Source organism: Mustela nigripes, chromosome 8 (genome assembly GCF_022355385.1).
Source record: "Mustela nigripes isolate SB6536 chromosome 8, MUSNIG.SB6536, whole genome shotgun sequence".
NCBI lineage: Eukaryota > Metazoa > Chordata > Mammalia > Carnivora > Mustelidae > Mustela > Mustela nigripes.
The window spans coordinates 68,227,895-68,246,319 of NC_081564.1; the positions used below are offsets into that span (position 1 = coordinate 68,227,895).

An 18,425-nucleotide genomic window follows, 5' to 3' on the forward strand; every position below is an offset into this window, starting at 1 on the left:
CCTCAGTGAGGACAAGATCCAGTGGGAAGCATGCAGAGGAGTGACCAAAGTGAAAGGAAGGTGAAAGTGAATCACATGTGCCTGGTAAGTCATCTGTTCTTGACGTCTCTGCTGTGTCATAAAGCTAGTCCGTCGTCATAGTTTGTTTTCTTCCCTAGCCTGAGGAGCCGTCTCCTTCCGTCTGCTACCTGCTGCTGTTAGTTCTGCCTGCACTAGCTACATAGAAAATATTATTCCTTTTATGAAGGGAATCACTTCTCCCTATTTATTCGCCAAATATTTGCACACCACTTACATTGCACTTACTTTGTTAATTACTGGAAATAATGGATTTATATAAGGCAGTAGTCCCTAGCTCATAATCTCATCCAGGCTGAGGGGAAGACAAAGTCAGAAAGTGGACTGAGAATTGCAGAAATAGGACTAGGGTGTTGAGGGACCTGAAAACAGGAAAATCTGTGTATGTATGCGTGGTGGGGGACCGAAACGGGCAGAAAGGGAGAGCATGCCACCTGTGTTGCACTCAGGGGGTGTAAGTATGGGACTGTGCATGGGTAGAGGGTGAGCCAGGCAAAGGGTGTCTTGTGTACAGTGACACCAAGGTAAGAGATGTGGGGCGTTTGAGAAACTGATGTTAAGTTCAGTAGGAGGATGAAGCTAGGAAGTAGGCAGAGATCTTGGTAACTATTTTAGAAGCAGAAGCCTATTTAATGGGTGTTTGGAAGACATTCAAGGAGAATAGAAATGGTTAGCGTTTATTTATTTTTTTTTAAAGATTTTATTTATTTATTTGACAGAGAGAAATCACAAGTAGTCGGAGAGGCAGGCAGAGAGAGAGAGAGAGAGGGAAGCAGGCTCCCTGCTGAGCAGAGAGCCCAATGCGGGACTCGATCCCAGGACCCTGAGATCATGACCTGAGCCGAAGGCAGCGGCTTAACCCACTGAGCCACCCAGGTGCCCCGATTAGCATTTATTTTTTAAGAGAAGAATAAATTTGAGCAGGGGGGTGCAAAATTGTGTATATAAAAACTAGTTAGAAAGTTCTTGAGGTGGGGCACCTACATGGCTCAGTCATTAGTGTCCGACTCTTGATTTCACCTCAGATCATGATCTCAGGGTTGTGAAATTGAGCCCTGAGTTGGACTCCGTGCTGGTGTGGAGCCTGCTTAAGATCCTCTCTCCTCCCTCTGCCCCCACCTCTAAAGAAAAAAAAAGAAAGTTCTTGAGGTAGCCCAGGTGAGAAATGATGCTGGCTTGGACAGGGTGAGGGCAGAAGGGGGGTATAGATATATTTGAAAGCTATTTAGCTGATGGACACTGTAGGTCTTGTTGATTTATTAGACTAGGGTAAGACAGAGTGGGTGAGCGAGAAATCAGGAATGGGATCTCAGATTCAAATTCGGTCAGATGATAACAGGAGGACAGACAAGTTTGAGTAAAAAGTAGTAAGTCTGTTTTACACATATTTAATTCAAGATGATTGGTGGCTTTTTTTCTTTTTCTTTGTTTTCTAATAGGAGAATCATCTACGGATTTTTATTTATTTTTTAAAAGACTTTATTTGTTTGTCAGAGAGAGACTGCATGAGCAGAAGCAGGGGAGTGGCAGGCAGTGGGAGAAGCAGGCTTCCCACTCAGCAGGGAGCCCGATGTGGAACTAGATCCCAGGACCCTGGGATCGTGACCTGAGCTGAAGGCAGGCACTTAGCAGACTGAGCCACCCAGGTGCCCCTTACGACTTTTTATTTTTTTAAGTTGATTTATTTTATTTATTTATTTATTTTAGTTATCTCTCTACCCAACATCATACTTAAACCCCCCAGATCAAGAGTCACACACTTTTCTGACTGAGCCAGCCAGGTGCCCAGTCACTGGTTTTTTCGAGTGAACATTTCCCAGTTTTCTAAACTTTATTCTTGAAAAGGCATTATTTATATATGTGTGCTAATTGACCATTGCCTTTGTGGTACCTCTGCACTCTGTATAGACCCTCTAATGCCTCAAACCTACTGGATTCTGACTGCACAAGGACAGGGGTCACTTCTTACAACCTGGGAGCCCAAAATAGTGCCTGGCACATAGTATTTAGTAAATATTTGAATGAATGCCACTTTATTTTGCTTCCATATTTCCATGTCAATAACCTTGAAGGTTCTTTTCTTTTTTTTTTTTTTTTTAAGATTTTATTTACTTATTTGACAGGAAGAGAGAGAGAGAGCGTGCACAAGCAGGCAGAGGGAGAGGAAAAGCAGGCTCCCTGCAGCAGGGACAGCCCGATGCGGGGCTCGATCCCAGGACCCCGGGATCATGACCTGAGCCGAAGGCAGTCGCTTAACCCACTGAGCCACCCAGGTGCCCAAAGGTTATTTTCTTAAGAGTAGGGTGGTGTCATGGTGGTCTTTGCATTTCTGGTGCCTGGTATAGAGCCTGCCTCACAGTGAGGGCTCGGTGAATGTTAGCTGCTGTTTCTGCTCTTCTCCTTCTTCCCCTCTTCTTCGTTATCATCATCGACTGTTTAAGTACATTTTTATTTTTGTTAATTTTTGTCCTTGGTGTCAAATAATGATAATTTAGAGTTTTGTTTTCTGGTAGGGAGGGGAGTCCTGTTTTAGATGTTTACATATAACTTCTTATTCTAAAAGCCAAAACTTTGAGTGTAAATGCTTACTGATGTAGACATTATTTACTGTGCTTAATTTCAGATACATCTATATAATGGGAATACAAGAAAGAAATGAGAAGTTGTTTTATAGAATTCTGCAAGATGATATTGAAAGTCTGATGCCAATTGTATACACACCAACAGTGGGTCTTGCCTGCTCCCAATATGGACACATCTTTAGGAGACCTAAGTAAGGCTTATTTTTAAAGACATAAATTTGTAAATGATTATCATATGGGAAGAATGGCACTCCCTAACAGCTCTTACATTTCTCTTTTATATATTGCCGTCTTATGTCAATCACCGTTCCCTCCTCATCAAAGCTTAATTTGGACAAGAAGGGGTTAATAAAAACCCAGCGTGTTCATATCTTGTTGTAGTAGAAATGGCAATGTTCATTCCTAACCTTCTGCAAGTTATTATGATTAGTAGAAGAACCATGCATTTCTGTACAAAAAAGGGGGGGTTACTCTTGATTTTGGTGGTAGGTTCTCCAGAATTATCATTAATAACAGTTTGACAATCTGCCCAAATTTAAAGATTCTCATTTTTTTTTTGGCTTTAATTTCTATTGTTTGTTCTTTTTTATGAGCTTCTCCAAATTTTAATATCAAATAGTTCTAGTGCCTCAGTATTTTTTTTTTTTTAAAGATTTTATTTATTTACTTGAGAGAGAGAAGGTGAGAGAGAGCATGAACGAGGAGAAGGTCAGAGAGAGAAGCAGACTCCCCATGGAGCTGGGAGTCCGATGCGGGACTTGATCCCGGGACTCCAGGATCATGACCTGAGCCGAAGGCAGTTGTCCAACCAACTGAGCCACCCAGGCGTCCCTAGTGCCTCAGTATTTTAAACAAAGAGTAGGAGAATGGGCATCTACTTAAGTCTTTCCATAAGTTACTTTCTGCCTCTGAATCTGTTTTCTTGTAAAATAGGGATGCTAGTGCCTGTTAAAGAGCAGCAGAGAAGGTCAGATGAAGAACTGATGGGAACTGTTCTTTGTAAATTTTACGATTAGTTTGTGTTTTCTTGTCGTGTTCCTCTAACCTATTAGCATTTTCAACAGTCCTCACCCCTTTCCCATGTCCTGCTTAGATATTGATGCAAATGGTGGAGACATTCAGGCAATGCATGATAGCATCGGTCTCCAGTCTCCCTTCATCCAGCCTCGTGGCTTTCCGATGTTAATGTGTGTACAAAACACCCATGGGACTTAAAATGCTGATCGGAGCCAACCTTCCTGTCCTTCCCATTCCTAAGATTCTAATGAAGAAGAGAAAGATGTGGAGGTCTGGATTTTAATGAACGCGGTTGGTGACAGTATGGCAGGTGTTCCCTGGAAGACACTTTGAGAGCAGTCTCTGTCCTGTGTGCTACCATCAGTTAATGTGTGTTAAACATTCCTTAAGTTAACCCGACTGTTTAGTTCTCTTATAGTTTCTTTTTCATTCAGAATAGTGGTTCTCAATCCATATTAAAGAACAAGGAAAAACCTAAAAATATATTTATGCTTGGGCCCCACCTGTAGAAGTTCTGATTCAGTCAGTCTGGAGCTGGGCCCCCAAGTAGGTGTTTCAGGAAAGTTCCTGTGTCATTCTGATGTGTACCCTGCTCTCAGAACCGACATGAAGCAAAAAGAGCCGGGCTTTGGGGCGACACAGATACTGTGTTTTTTGCATAGGAGATGGTCAGTAAATCTTGATCTCAACTCCAGGTCAGTTTAATCAGAATCTCTGGGGTTGGGACCCCTGGCATTTTTTTTTTTTTTAAGCCCATAATAGATGATTCTATTATGCAGCTACAGCTGAGGAACTGTTCAAACTGATTTGAGTTAGGAGAGCAGTGCCAAAGCTAAGACGCTAGTGAGAAAGTCAAGTGTAAGAGTCAGTTTGAAGGCACTGGGGACCTGTTGGCCTTCATCCCTACCTAACCCTGTGTTTCTAAACACGTGTCTACAACCTGTGTTTCTCCCCTACCCCGTCCCCTTCTTTCTTCCTCTTTTCCTTTTTAAAAATCTAGATTTATCTCAGTTGGATAACAATATGCAGTGTATTTAAAATAACTTTTCACTTTTTCCTAATGCTTCAGAGACATCCTCTTTTGTGCGAAGTTACTGTACTTTTCTTCTTTCCTTTCCTGCTCCTTCAAATTTCACATTTTCAGTTTTGGTGAATTTTAATAGTAGTTTATATAGCTTTATCATGCTGTCCTGCATTGGTGGTTTATTTTTATACTGCTTTTTACCGCAGGTGTATCGAGTTTCTTCTTGGGTAAAACAGTCATGTCATTTAATAATGATCTTTGTTGCAGCTACTGTGTGCGCGATGCAGTTACAGTTTGGAGTAGTTGAAAATGTTTGAAAATAATCCAGTGTGATTTAGCTAAATCTGCTTGGAAATGATAACTGTCTCTTGATGTTTTATTAAAATACCTAAATATTCCAGTTATGAACAAAACTTAGGAGAAAAGAAAAAACTGTTGTGAAATGCAAAGGTGTTTTTGTTCTGTTGCAGGGGATTATTTATTTCAATCTCAGACAGAGGTCATGTTAGATCAATTGTGGATAACTGGCCAGAAAATCATGTTAAGGTACTACTAATAGCACAACCTTCCTCTTCATAATCTTTTTTTCCTTCTTTGTAAGTTGCCTCTGAATTTCCAAGAATAGTTTTCATTGTTGCTCTGATTTATTTTGCACTTGCATATATGCAGATTTAGTGCTCTGAGGAGATCATGACAGTAATAATTGCAAAATGGGTCCCCAGTACAGAGCTGGACTCTGGGAACGAAATGGGGTTAGTTCACAAGGTGAACCTGTCACTGTTGATACCATGGTATTTCTTGCCTTCTCTTTATTCCTTTTTAATATTATTCTAGGTAGAGAAAACACATTAAAATGCCATAAAAACTTTCATTTTTGTGGGTGGTGAGAGGATTGATGACACTTTATTCTTCTAAATCTCAGATGGATTTAGATCCTTAAGCAAATATAAAACACTGTAGAGTTTCAAATTTAATAAATATAAATCTTGGTCCATGTGGCTGTCTTTCATAAAATAAAATCCAGTGATTTACTTAAGGTCTTTTGGCAGGCTTTAGTTCTTGTTATAGGCAGTAATCTTACTTGCCTTTATAACATGTCTTCCTCACCAAAATAATCTTTGATGAATAATCATGAGCTCTAATAATCTAGAAAAATTTTGGCCAGATAATTAAACTGTTAATATGATCTTTAGACCTTGTAGATAGGTATATTTTTTATTTTAGGTCTTCTTCCCCCCACTGTTGTTAAGGTGTTTCTTGTTTGGCCTAGGTCATTATGTGGGAATAGCATATGGTTCCATTCTAACCTTGTTTTTCTCTTCTGGTGACTCTCGATCAGAAGTCTGCCTGCCTCTCCCCAGTTTAGTTTTTGGGAAGATACATCACTGAGCCTCCAGTCAGAAACATTCTGGTTCTAAACCAAAGACAAAGGGAAATCAGATCTAGTTCATCTTTGTTTCACACCTAGATTCTAGAAATCCTAGAATTTTAAATACGCTTGGTTGGTTTACTTTGGAAGTTAGTCAAGAAATAATTTTATTTTTAAAAGTGAGAGTGAAAATACACAAAGAGAATCTTTTTTCAAATGCTTTTTAGTACCCCACTTTTGACAACTTTTAATTTATATATATTTTTTGTAATTAAGGCTGTTGTGGTGACTGATGGAGAGAGAATTCTGGGTCTTGGAGATCTGGGTGTCTATGGAATGGGAATTCCAGTAGGAAAACTTTGTTTGTATACAGCGTGTGCAGGAATACGGCCTGATAGATGCCTGCCTGTGTGTATTGATGTAGGAACTGATAATCCAGTGAGTAAAACCATTTTCTGCCTTTGATCTTCCTCCCATATTTAAAAAACAAAAGCTTTACAACATTCTTCTCTTGAAGATAATATAAGATGGGAAAATTTCATGATTAAAGTTAATCTTTTCTTAAACTGTGCTTTTAATATTTATACAAATAACAGTAAATTAAATCTATTAAGAGTTTCTTGAAAAAATGTAGTAAGGTTTTAAAAGTTACCGTAGTAAATATTTTTTGTTTTGCAGTTTTTGTTTTATAGAATATGGTTAAGCTGGTTGTGTAACAAAATGATTTTATTTTTGCGTTTGTTCTATGTTATAGGCACTCTTAAAAGATCCATTTTACATGGGCTTGTATCAGAAAAGAGATCGATCGCAACGTTATGATGACCTGATTGATGAGTTTATGAAAGCCATTACTGACAGGTATTTTTTTGTTAAGTTGGAATAAATGAAAACATCTTTAATTAATAAAAGAAAGGAACCACAGTTTTTTCTTGGAAAAGATGCATGGAAAGAGATACATTTCTGAGAGCTTGGGTTCTGTCCTGCCTGCTTAGGTGTGCTGATACTGGCGAGACCCTTCGCATTCTGCCTTGCTCTCCTGAGTTGTCTGACCTGCTGCGGGAAGTCTGTACTCCCCGCTCCTACCAGAGCCTCACTGCTCATCTCTCCCCGCCCTTGGCGGCCGGGCTCACGTCCACCGTTCCTGGGACTCTTGGGCAGCTTTCATGTTTCAGATTCACTGACCTTAGATCCTCTTCTCTCTCCACTTCTGCAGCATCTGATCAGAATAAAGGCCCCATTCCCTACTTTTGCATTCAAGAGTCTCCCTTATCTGGCCCCAACCTACCATAACCAACTTCTTATCTTCTCACATAAACCCTGAAATATATAGCCTGACTGTTGAAAATTCAGGGTCACCAAAATATACCTTGTTTTTCTTCTTGTCTCTTTACTTTTTGTTCTTTGAGGGCCCAAATAAGGTCTTACCTCCTTTTCAAGCCTTCCCTTACCTCAGCTCACCAGGGTGATTGGGGTCTTTTTTTGAATGCCAGTGAACTCTTACAAAATTACTTTTTAACCTCTTATTTAATATATACTTTCCTGTGTTGCTGTTTAACTGCTAATATGGTGAGAATACACATATCAGATATATACTTTATGAGACTCAGATAAAAATCTCTTTTTAGGAAGTTACTTCATGCTTTTATGTGCTGGGCAACCTTGTAGGCACTTGGAAATAGTTTATACTGATTAATATCACATAGATTCCCCCTCATATTTTTCTGAATGAGTAATAGATTTCTGCATTTCAACTCCAGTTTTCAGAGGCTCTAAAAATATCCCGGTGGCCTTAAATGGACTGACTTGAGACATTATTTCAAAATGGAATCATAAGGAATATTAGACAGGAAAGCTTTTTAATAATGATATTTTCAATACCACCGTTATGGATTTTGCTGTTTTAGATATGGACAGAACACACTTATTCAGTTTGAAGACTTTGGAAATCATAATGCATTCAGGTTCTTGAGAAAATATCGAGAAAAGTATTGTACCTTCAATGATGATATTCAAGGTAAAGCAAAAAGAAAACCTCGGGTTTTGAGCCCTACCTTCTTTAAACCTGTTTAATCTTCCCTTTTGTTATCTTAGAAAATCTTTATTTGTGGGGGCGCCTGGGAGGCATAGTCAATTGAGCGTCTGACTCTTGATCTTGACTCCAGATCATGGTCTCTGGGCTGTGAGATGGAGCCCCACGTGGGCTCTGCACTCAGTGGGAAGTCTTCTGGAGATTCTTTCCCTCGGCCCTTGCCCCCTACCCTGTTCGCCAGCACTCTCTCTCCCCAAAATAAATAAATCATTCACAAAACATCCTTCTTCATCTTACAGGGACGGCTGCAGTAGCCCTAGCGGGTCTTCTCGCCGCACAGAAAGTTATAGGTAAACCACTGTCAGATCACAGAGTCCTATTCCTTGGAGCAGGAGAGGTATGTTTTTGTGCGCTTTGAGCATTTAAAACTAAAACTCTCCTTTAAAATTGGAAAAATGGGACATAATGAGCTTCGAATTTTGTTGTGATCTTGTATGAATAGGAGATCTCTGTTGTAAAGTAGGTAATTTAACATATGTTTAGAAATACTATGTTTAGAGAGAATATCACAAAGAATCAACTTTTGCGGGGTGCCCAGGTGGCTCAGTCATTACGGGTTTGCCTTTGGCTCAGATCATGATCCCAGGGTCCTGGGATCCGGCCCTGCATCGGGCTCTCTGCTTGGCAGGAGGCCTGCTTCTCCCTCTCCCACTCCCTCTGCTTGTGTTCCCTCTCTTGCTGTGTCTTTCTCTGTCAAATAAATAAGTAAAATCTTAAAAAAAAAAAGAGTTTTTATGTAATTTGTTAGAGAATAAACCAAATATTCCTCATAATGCATAATCCTCATATATAAAGTAATTCAAGCATTGTATTATACCCTGGTCTTTATTTTTTAAATTTATGTTTTGTTGGACAGGCTGCTCTTGGAATTGCAAATCTCATAGTTATGGCTATGGTTGAAAATGGCCTCTCAGAAGAAGAGGCACAAAAGAAAATTTGGATGTTTGACAAGTTTGGTTTGTTATTTAAGGTAAGGTATTTAAATCTTGGAGAAGCAAAAGAATGTTGTTAAAATGATACTTTTAGTTTGACTTCTTTAAAATATTATCAATTCCTAAAATACTGTATCGCACTGGACTGTCCAGATTGTACCACTGGAGACCTTCCAGTGTCTTCTCAACAGAAATCCTCCAGTCTCCTTTCTGTCTTTTATAAAGACTCTTGCTTCATATTCAAGTCATAATCTCCATGTTGGCACCAGACATATTATTTCTTGCTTTGTTCTCTGATTCTTAAGAAATCAAGTAACCATACAAATAAGATTGTACTTGGCCTTTCTAAAACTAGGTTTTTTATTGGAACTCAGAAGTTCCTAATTAAATTGTTAGCAGGACATCTGACATTTGAGCAGAAGTTCCTTAGCCATTTAGAGATCATAGTCCATTGTAACAGTCTGAGAGCAATCCATGCATCCTTTCCTGAGGCCAGTTCATGGATAAGGAAGAGCTTCCAACCCAGATTAATTTAGTATCCTTTGCCTGCTTTCCTAGCACTGATTACCATTTTTAGTAGCTTAAGGAATGCATTATATCTTACACTGTGTAACACATTAGGTAAACTATTTCGCAGTTGAACCTACAGTACACAGTGCTGTTGTATTTTTGCTCTATATAATGACATACAGCAATAACTTGAAATATACCTCTTCAGACACAGCTTATTTGAACATACTTTGTTTCAGTTCTGAAATCTTTTCTTCTTAACTAGTACTCACAACTGTTGACACAGAAAATAAAATGAAAAAGTGTTTGAATGAAAAATCTTGAGTGCTTAAATTATACATAATTTAAAATAGTAGTTTAAAATGTACCAGACCTTATGATAAGATTCTGCAGGTATTATCTTGTTTAATCTTCTGTGAAGTTTTACAAATAAGGAAATTTAGGATTTAAAAGGGCAGGTGACTTTTCCAAGGTCATTAGCATAAGTAGTGGATGTGAGAGACACATCCAAGCCGACTATGAAGCCTGTGCTCTTGACCATGAAGCTGTGCTGCCTTCCAAGTGAGCTGTCACCACTGTATTTCCTTGTATCTAAGATACAAGGATTAGAAACTTTGTACTTTTAGAAGGCCATTGGCAGAATACATATTTATACACATACATACATACACAGTTTGGTGCTTCTTTTTGTGGTGTTGGTTTTCACATATGTTTTGTGTTTCTTTTTTATATTTGTGGCAAGTCAAGTCTAGAATGAATATGCTGTTGGTTAGCATAAATGTGAATCCCTGAATATCTGCTAGTTCGGGGAATATTTTTCTTTTAGGGTGTGTGAATAGCATGACTTATGGGTTTTAGGCGCCTGGACTCCCCTGCTGACCCAAACTCTGCCCTCCTTTTTGAGACTCTGAGAGTTTCCTGTTGAACCTACATATTGGAGAGCTGTGGTCCTTCAGGGGGCAAGTATAAGAAGCCACTGTTCTGAGAACCTGAATCTGTTGAGGCTATATATCAGTTCTTTAATTAACTTCCCATCTAACTGATTATGGCCTGCTGCTTTTCCCAGACCCTGCTAGTTCTTATCTGGGGGTATTCTGGAGTTCTGATAGAAAAATTCACCTCTGCAGTGGGTTCTCTTCTTTTGCCAAAATAAGGATACGGATTTCTCAGCCTGCTTGGATTTTGCATTTGATATATTTTTGACTGCTTTAAATTGTTGAAAAATTCTCCATTGTTCTAGTTTGTCAGTGGTATGTCTTCTGGCCTTATAACACCACTAAGGATTTAATTTTTATAGTTTTTGGCTTGGGATTTAGGGAGGAAAGCATGTTTCTCCATTCAGCTATCTTGGACCAGAATTCCCTGTTCCTCTTGTTTCAGAACTCTTGCTAGTACAAGTCCATGATGTCTCTCTGCAATTCTAAAATCCTAAGAGCTCTGAAATCTCAAAGTTTTTTTGAAATTGATAACAAATCTGATTGACTTGGACTTATCTGATAGCAAAACCAGAGAGGTATTTGTAGTCTTGACCTTTTGTACTTAGTATACTAAATTTTCTTCAGTTTAGGGTGCCATGTTGGGGGATTTTAATATTTGATATATTACCACAATACATTTCTAAAGTATGAAAATATTTTACATCTAGCCTAGATAAGGGATTTTAAGCCTTTGTGCCTTATTGGATTTAGAAGCACTTCACTAAGTAAATGAGTTTTTGACAGGGACTAGAAAGTCTCTGGTTAAGGTGGGATTTTTGTTTTATATCTGGGTTTTGTGGACAGTGGAAGATAGTGGCTGAAGAGGAAAGTAAATGAGAATGAAAAGGCATTTCTATTGTAGAAAGAATATATGACTCATAATGATGTCTTTTCCTTAATCCTCAGTAAGCATTTACTAAAAAATACTGTATTTTTTCTCAAAAATTCAGGGGCGGAAAGCTAAAATAGACAGTCATCAGGAACCATTTGCTCACTCAGCCCCAGGGAATATACCTGATACTTTTGAAGATGCAGTAAATATTCTCAGGCCTTCAGCTATAATTGGTAAGTAGAATTGTTGACATGTCGTCATATCACTTTACAATATGTTGCTGGTCATCAGTACCATGCAGGAGTACTAAAAATGAAATGACCTATTTTATCTAACTTTCAGCATCTAATGTGTTTTTCTGTGATAGCCTTTATGTGTAAAGTTCAGTTAACAGATGTTGCCTGTGATCTTAAGTGTGGGAAGCTGTACAATTGATCATGCTTTGCTTTTAGACTTGGTGTGACTGCTGTGCTCAAAACCTGAAAAAGACCAAGGTCATATGATAGACTAAACCAAGAAGTCCTGTGCAGGGTCAAATCTTTGCAGTGGCAACAAAGCAGAAAGCATTGTTATGTTTTGAGAGTAAAGCATTGCATAGCTGACTTCAGAGTATGCCACAATGGTATTGGGTTCACCCCTGAAAATGTAAAAGTCTTTATTTTGTTTTTTATTTTTTTATTGACATATAATGTATTATTTGTTTCATGGGTACAGGTCTGTAATTCATTACTCTTATACAATTCACAGCACTCACCATAGCTTATACCCTCCCCAAAGTCCATCAAAAAGTCTTTATTTTTTTTAATGATTTTATTTATTTATTTTAGAGACAGAGAGAGGATGAGAGCAGGGTGTAGGGCGGGGAGGAGGGGTGGGAAGAGCAGAAGGACAAGCAGACTCTGTGCCTGGACAGAGCCCGACACAGGGCTCAATCCCAGGACCCTGAGATCATGACCTGAGCTGAAACCAAGAGTCAGATGCTTAACCAACTAAGCCACCCAGGTGCCCCAGAAAATGTAAAAGTCTTTAAAAGAGGAGCTATTTCATTTCCTATATAGGTGTGAGATTTGAATCCATACGTTTTTAATAGTTTTATCACTTTCTTGTAGAACCCCTATTGAATGTTAAATAGAAAACAGTCACAAACGTAAGTTTCTGTGGTGGTTAGCTTCTTCTTTGATTAGAACACACAATTTCTTAGAGCAAGAGGACATCTTGAAGATCACCCAATTTCTCTCAAAATTCAATATGAAAACCTAAGAATCTGTCCACCAGTTTTCTCTCTGGAGGGTCAAGGAAACAAAAATTGAAAAAGTTTAATTCCTTTAGAACTCATAGACTCCTAAAAATATGTCCATACATTTCCCTATAGAGAAACACTGATTATAAATTCCTTTTTTACATAAGAAAAACAAGCACTGAGATGTTAAACAACTTGCCCAAGATTTGTGAATATTTCATATAGCCAGGACTGACAGAGAACACCAGAACTCTAGTCTCCAGACTAGTATTCTTTGTTACATACCAGTTTTTAAAGTAGAATTGAAAATTAACTATTTTGATTGTTAAATATAAGTCATCTTACTAGATTAACTGGAAAAGGACTCAGCTGAGGTTTTGCTTGGTCATCGCCAGATTCCTATCATAGGCTGAGTACTCTTTATGCTTCTGTAACACTGCATACTTGGCACCTGTTACAGGTTTTCTCATTTTCTGCCTACTTTGTTTTTCTCTCCACTGTAAGTTGCATTGTGTTCATGTTTATATCCCAGTGGCCTAATGCAGTGTCTGAGACATTCTAAGGACTAAAGAAAAGGTCATTAAATTGCATCAAGAAAGTAGATTGCTTTAGTCAGATGATTTTTTATCCCTTCTGAATTCCTATTATTTGTTTAATTAAACCCGAGTTTAACAATTTAACATTTGAAATGCAAGTTTCTAACTTTTTAAAATTCATTTTTAATTGTGGTAAAATACACATAACATAAAATTTGCCATCATAACCATTTTTTTTAAAGATTTTATTTATTTATTTGACCGAGAGAAAGATCACAAGTAGGCAGAGAGGCAGGCAGAGAGCCCGATGCGAGGTTCAATCCCTGTACCCTGAGATCATGACCTGAGCCAAAGGCAGCGGCTTAACTCACTGAGCCACCCAGGTGCCCTGCATCATAACCATTTTTTTTTTAAAGATTTTATTTATTTATTTGACAGAGAGAAATCACAAGTAGGCAGAGAGGCAGGCAGAGAGAGAGAGGAGGAAGCAGGCTCCCCGCCGAGCAGAGAGCCCGATGTGGGACTCGATCCCAGGACCCTGAGATCATGACCTGAGCCGAAGGCAGCGGCTTAACCCACTGAGCCACCCAGGCACCCATCATAACCATTTTTTAAATTTAAATTCAACATATAGCCAACATATAGTAAGTACATCATTAGTTTCAGATGTAGAGTTCAGTAATTCATGAATTGTATATATCATAACCCTTTTTAAGTGTATGATTAGGTAGTTGTTAAGTGCGTTCACATTGTTGTGCAGCTGGTTTCCAAAACTCATTTTGCAAAACTGAAACTCCATACCACTTAAACAAATACTTTTCCTAGCCCCCTGTTGCCACCTTTCTACTTTTTGTGTTTATGGATTTGACTACTCTAGGTATCTCATATAAGTGGAATCACATAGTATTTGTATTTGTATTTGTCCTTTTGTGACTGGCTTATTTTACCTAGCATAATATCCTTAAGGTTCATTCATGTTGTAGCAAGTTTTATCTTAATTAGACAGTGATGGAGATAGTCATACTCTTTTTTTTTTTAATTTCCTAGAATTTACTATGTTTGGGGTAAACAATATTTTAGTAAAAACTTTCAGCATTTTATTGTTTTCAGATTCGAGACTGTGTTCCTATGGCATTATCTCAGCAATACAAAATATGTGTTTTGTTGTATTAAACCTATTGCAGAAATGCTGTTGATAAGAATTGTTTTATGTTACATGTAAGGAAGTTGCTTTCCCCCTCCTTATGTATTATAGGAGTTGCAGGAGCTGGCCGACTTTTCACTCCTAGTGTAATCAAAGCCATGGCTGAAATCAATGAAAGACCTGTAATATTTGCATTAAGCAATCCTACAGCAATGGCTGAGTGCACGGCTGAAGAAGCATATACACTTACAGAGGTACTACTCATAATTGTCTGACTTGGTTATGTCCATTATTTTCCTTCCATTGGCCTTAGTTATACATTCTTGCATAATTCTTTTCATAGTTAACTGTAGAGATTACAGTATGCACCCTTGAATCAAGTTCTGTATAAACTATTGTGTGTATGAATTCTGGAACATAATTACCATACATCTCCATTTTAACACCTTTCTGTCTTGTGGGCTGTTGTTGTACATTTTAATTATATTTTAAATCCCCAAAGACAGTCTTGTTCTAAACACAAAATAATTGATTTTGATATATTTCGATACATTTTAATGTCTTCTCTTGCCATTCTGTCTGACGTGTATGTCTGTGCTTTTATCTTGGGTCGTTTTCCTTCTACCAGAAGGACTTCCCTTGAGTATGGGTCTGATGAATTTCTCTTAATAATCTCTTTATTTTGCCTTCATTTTGAAGGATAGTTTTTACTATGTATAGAAGTAAAAGTCAGTGGAGATAGTATGCTATTATTTCCTGACGTCTGTTTTCCTTTTGATACATTATTTTGTCTTGGGTTTTGCTATAATGGACGTAGTTGAGTTTGTATTTATTCCAGCTGGGACTGTAGAACTCTGTATCTTGATGCCCTCTTTTGTGGCCCATGTTGGAAATATCTGGGTTGGCTGCATTCTCTGTCTGCTCTTGTGGGTCTCCGGTTGGAGAGTGTCAGACTTGTTCTCCTATCTCAGGTATCTCTTATACAGCTTTCTGCATATTCCATCCTGTTGGCATACTGTGTAGTCTTTCTTTCTTTCTTTTTTTTTTTTTTAAAGATTTTTATCTTTTAAAAGGGCAGAGGGAAAGGGATAAGCAGACTCCGTGCTGAGTGCAGAGCCCAATGCAGGGCTTGATCCCATGACTCTAAGATCATGACCAGAGCTGAAATCAAGAGGTAGATGCTTAACCCACTGAGCCACACCAGCACCCCTGCATGCTGTATTTTAATATTTTCTTTGGGTGTATCTTCCGGTTGCATGCACTCTTTTTAGCTATGCTAATCTATTGCTAGGCTCTTAATTTTATTGTATTTTTCATTTGTAGAATTTCAGTTTGACTGTTTTTCTAATTAGTGAAACAGACTTACAATGGCATATTATAGAAATAATCAATTCATAAATAAATTCTACTTCCTTGCCGTCACATTTAATAAAACAATTCTTTTTACTCTTCCAACATAGCTTCACTGTTGGTATTTGTCTTCATGAAAGCCATTGTTTTCAGTCATCTGACAGCTGTCAGGAAGTTTTTACTTTCATCCAAATCATTTAAGGTTTAGTACTTCTGAATTCTTTGACACTGCCGCAGGACTATATCCCAATTACAGGTGTCTGCTCATATACCATTAGGACAGTTAGGTTTTCCGCACTGTTCTGTAGTGATATATTTTTAATCTCCACAATGTAATCACGTTCTGTATTGTTCTTGTAAGTGGTCTTTAAGTGACCCCAGGAAGTAGTATTTATTTATTTATTTGTTTGTTTATTTTTTAAAGATTTTATTTATTTGACAGAAAGAGATCTCAAGTAGGCAGAGAGGCAGGCAGAGAGAGAAGGGGAGGAAGCAGGTTCCCTGCTGAGCAGAGAGCCTGATGTAGAGCTCGATCCCAGGACCCTGGGAAGCAGAGGCTTTAACCCACTGAGCCACCCAGGCGCCCCAGGAAGTAGTATTTAAAGGCTTGTTTACAGTGACACCCAACAGGAAATTATTAGGTCATATACTTCAGAATAGGTAACCAATCTGTGACGAATGCTTTTTTCTGCACTCTATTAAAAATGTCTTTTATTACGGAAAATTTCAAACATATACAGAGGTAGAATAGTCTAGTCAACTCCCATATGCCAGTACCAGCTGTGGAAATACCACCTCCTTCTCAATCTTGTTTCTTCTACATCCTTCCCACCCTAAACAGATCTCAAGACATCGCATCGCTTCATTGTAAACCTCTCAAAAGTTAAGAGTTCTTTTAAAGATATAATCATGGGATCATTACCACACCTCACAATTTTTAACAGTATTTTTCAAATACTTATTTCATCTTTCTACGTAGCTTATAGTTCTCTGCTAAAATAGTCTATCTTGTTATTTAATTTCTGAAATATATGAATCATGATGAAAGTTAATGTCTGATAGCAGGAAATACCTTACTCTCTGTGAATCCATTTCTATCCTCTTTCTTTTTCTTGGTTATGCAGTCTTGTATTTTTGTAAGCCTCGTTTTATTTTTGTTTTTTGGTTCCTTCTTGAGTGCTAGATGGTGTGGGTAAACTATTGTAGCGGTAATTTGAGGCTCTAGAGGAGGGGGTCTTCCCTTTTCCTGTGGTGGGGGTTGGTCTGGAGCAGCTCACCTTAATCTAATCAGGATGCGGTCCATGGGGTGCCTGCTGTCTTTCCACGGTTTACCCTTTCACATGAATCACAAGTCCTGGGCTATTTATTAGCAGCCATCATCCCCCGCAGGCCCTGAACTTTTCTTCCTCTGTCATCTTGAGGCTCCTGATAGCTTTGTTGCTTGGGTTCTCAGCCACAGATACCGCTTCTTTTGAAATCCGCAATCCTCATGAAGGGGGAAAGCTTCAAGTGCTGGAATCACATGTATCTTGTTTTCCTCCTCTTCTGCATCCCCCACACCCAAGCTCTCATGATTTCGATAGCACTGCTGCTTTCTTTCTTTCTTTCTTTCTTTCTTTCTTTTTTTTTAAGATTTTATCACAAGTAGGCAGAGAGGCAGGCAGAGAGAGGAAGGGAAGCAGGCTCCCTGCTGAGCAGAGAGCCCGATGCAGGGCTCTATTCCAGGACTCCCAGGATCATGACCTGAGCTGAAGGCAGAAGCTTAACCCAATAAGTCACCCAGGCACCCTGCACTGCTGCTTTCTTAACGGATATTTTTAATGTATTTTATCCAGTTTCTCTCATTGTTATCAGAGGGAGACTGGATGTGAAACAGCCTAGATCATTGCCAAAGCAGAACCTTCTCAGAATTTTCCAGACTTAATATTCATGCTCCTTAAGTCTTCAGCATTCTTTTTTTCTCATTGCCAAAGTATTTATTTTGATACATACATCCCCTCTAAATTTCTTTTGCTTCATAGTGCCGCTCAGTTTAGTCAAAATGAATTCTGACTACTGGTTTCCAAGTTATAGTAATCACTGAAACTTCTAAACTTCTAGTTACTGAAATCTTTTTCTTTGAAATCATCCACAAAATCAGCCTCCAGATACCAAAATAATAAATAAATGAAAATCAGTCTCTTTTATTATACTGCCTTATCTTTTTACCAAAGTATGGTATCCTATTTACCAGTCTTTACTACTTAAAATTAATGGTTATTGCCCCCAAGATTAAGTCTTAGTCTGATACAATGACTGAAGAATATACTCAATTTGTCAGTAGGTTTTGGCATTTTAGAAATACAAAATACGTCAATGTTTTGGGCAGTGGTAGCATTTCACTGGAAGATGGCCCAAACATTTAAGAATTTTATTTTTTGAATAAATACTGTCATGAGAGCTGTGTATTACTAGAATGAATAAAAATAAAAATCCAACAAGGAGACTAGTTTGATATATTGTCTATCAGTTCTGAGCTGCAAATTTTTTCTCAATATTGTATTACCTCCTAAAAATGATAAAAAAGCATTGTGTCATAGTTTAATTTTACATAAATTCCTTCTTAGTCTTACATAAAATAATGGCATAAATTACATATTTGTAGTCACCTCTTAAATTTTTAGTGTCCTTTTGTTTTCAGTAGAGAGAAGTCTTAGTGTTACTCTAACACCCTCTGCTGCTTAGTGAGAAAAATACTTCTTTTTA

At 38.2% G+C, this 18,425-nt stretch overlaps 1 protein-coding gene across 1 annotated transcript in view; it reads left to right on the plus strand.

Moving 5' to 3' along the window:
* ME2 (malic enzyme 2) overlaps positions 1 to 18,425 on the plus strand; it is a 56,561-nt gene that overhangs the window by 20,524 nt on the left and 17,612 nt on the right. The window contains exons 4-12 of the mRNA XM_059409687.1: positions 2,702 to 2,851; positions 5,172 to 5,247; positions 6,347 to 6,508; positions 6,825 to 6,928; positions 7,975 to 8,084; positions 8,399 to 8,496; positions 9,016 to 9,129; positions 11,529 to 11,643; positions 14,442 to 14,584. Of these exons, the coding sequence (XP_059265670.1) occupies positions 2,702 to 2,851; positions 5,172 to 5,247; positions 6,347 to 6,508; positions 6,825 to 6,928; positions 7,975 to 8,084; positions 8,399 to 8,496; positions 9,016 to 9,129; positions 11,529 to 11,643; positions 14,442 to 14,584 (1,072 nt within the window). The remainder of the gene's footprint in view (positions 1 to 2,701; positions 2,852 to 5,171; positions 5,248 to 6,346; positions 6,509 to 6,824; positions 6,929 to 7,974; positions 8,085 to 8,398; positions 8,497 to 9,015; positions 9,130 to 11,528; positions 11,644 to 14,441; positions 14,585 to 18,425) is intronic.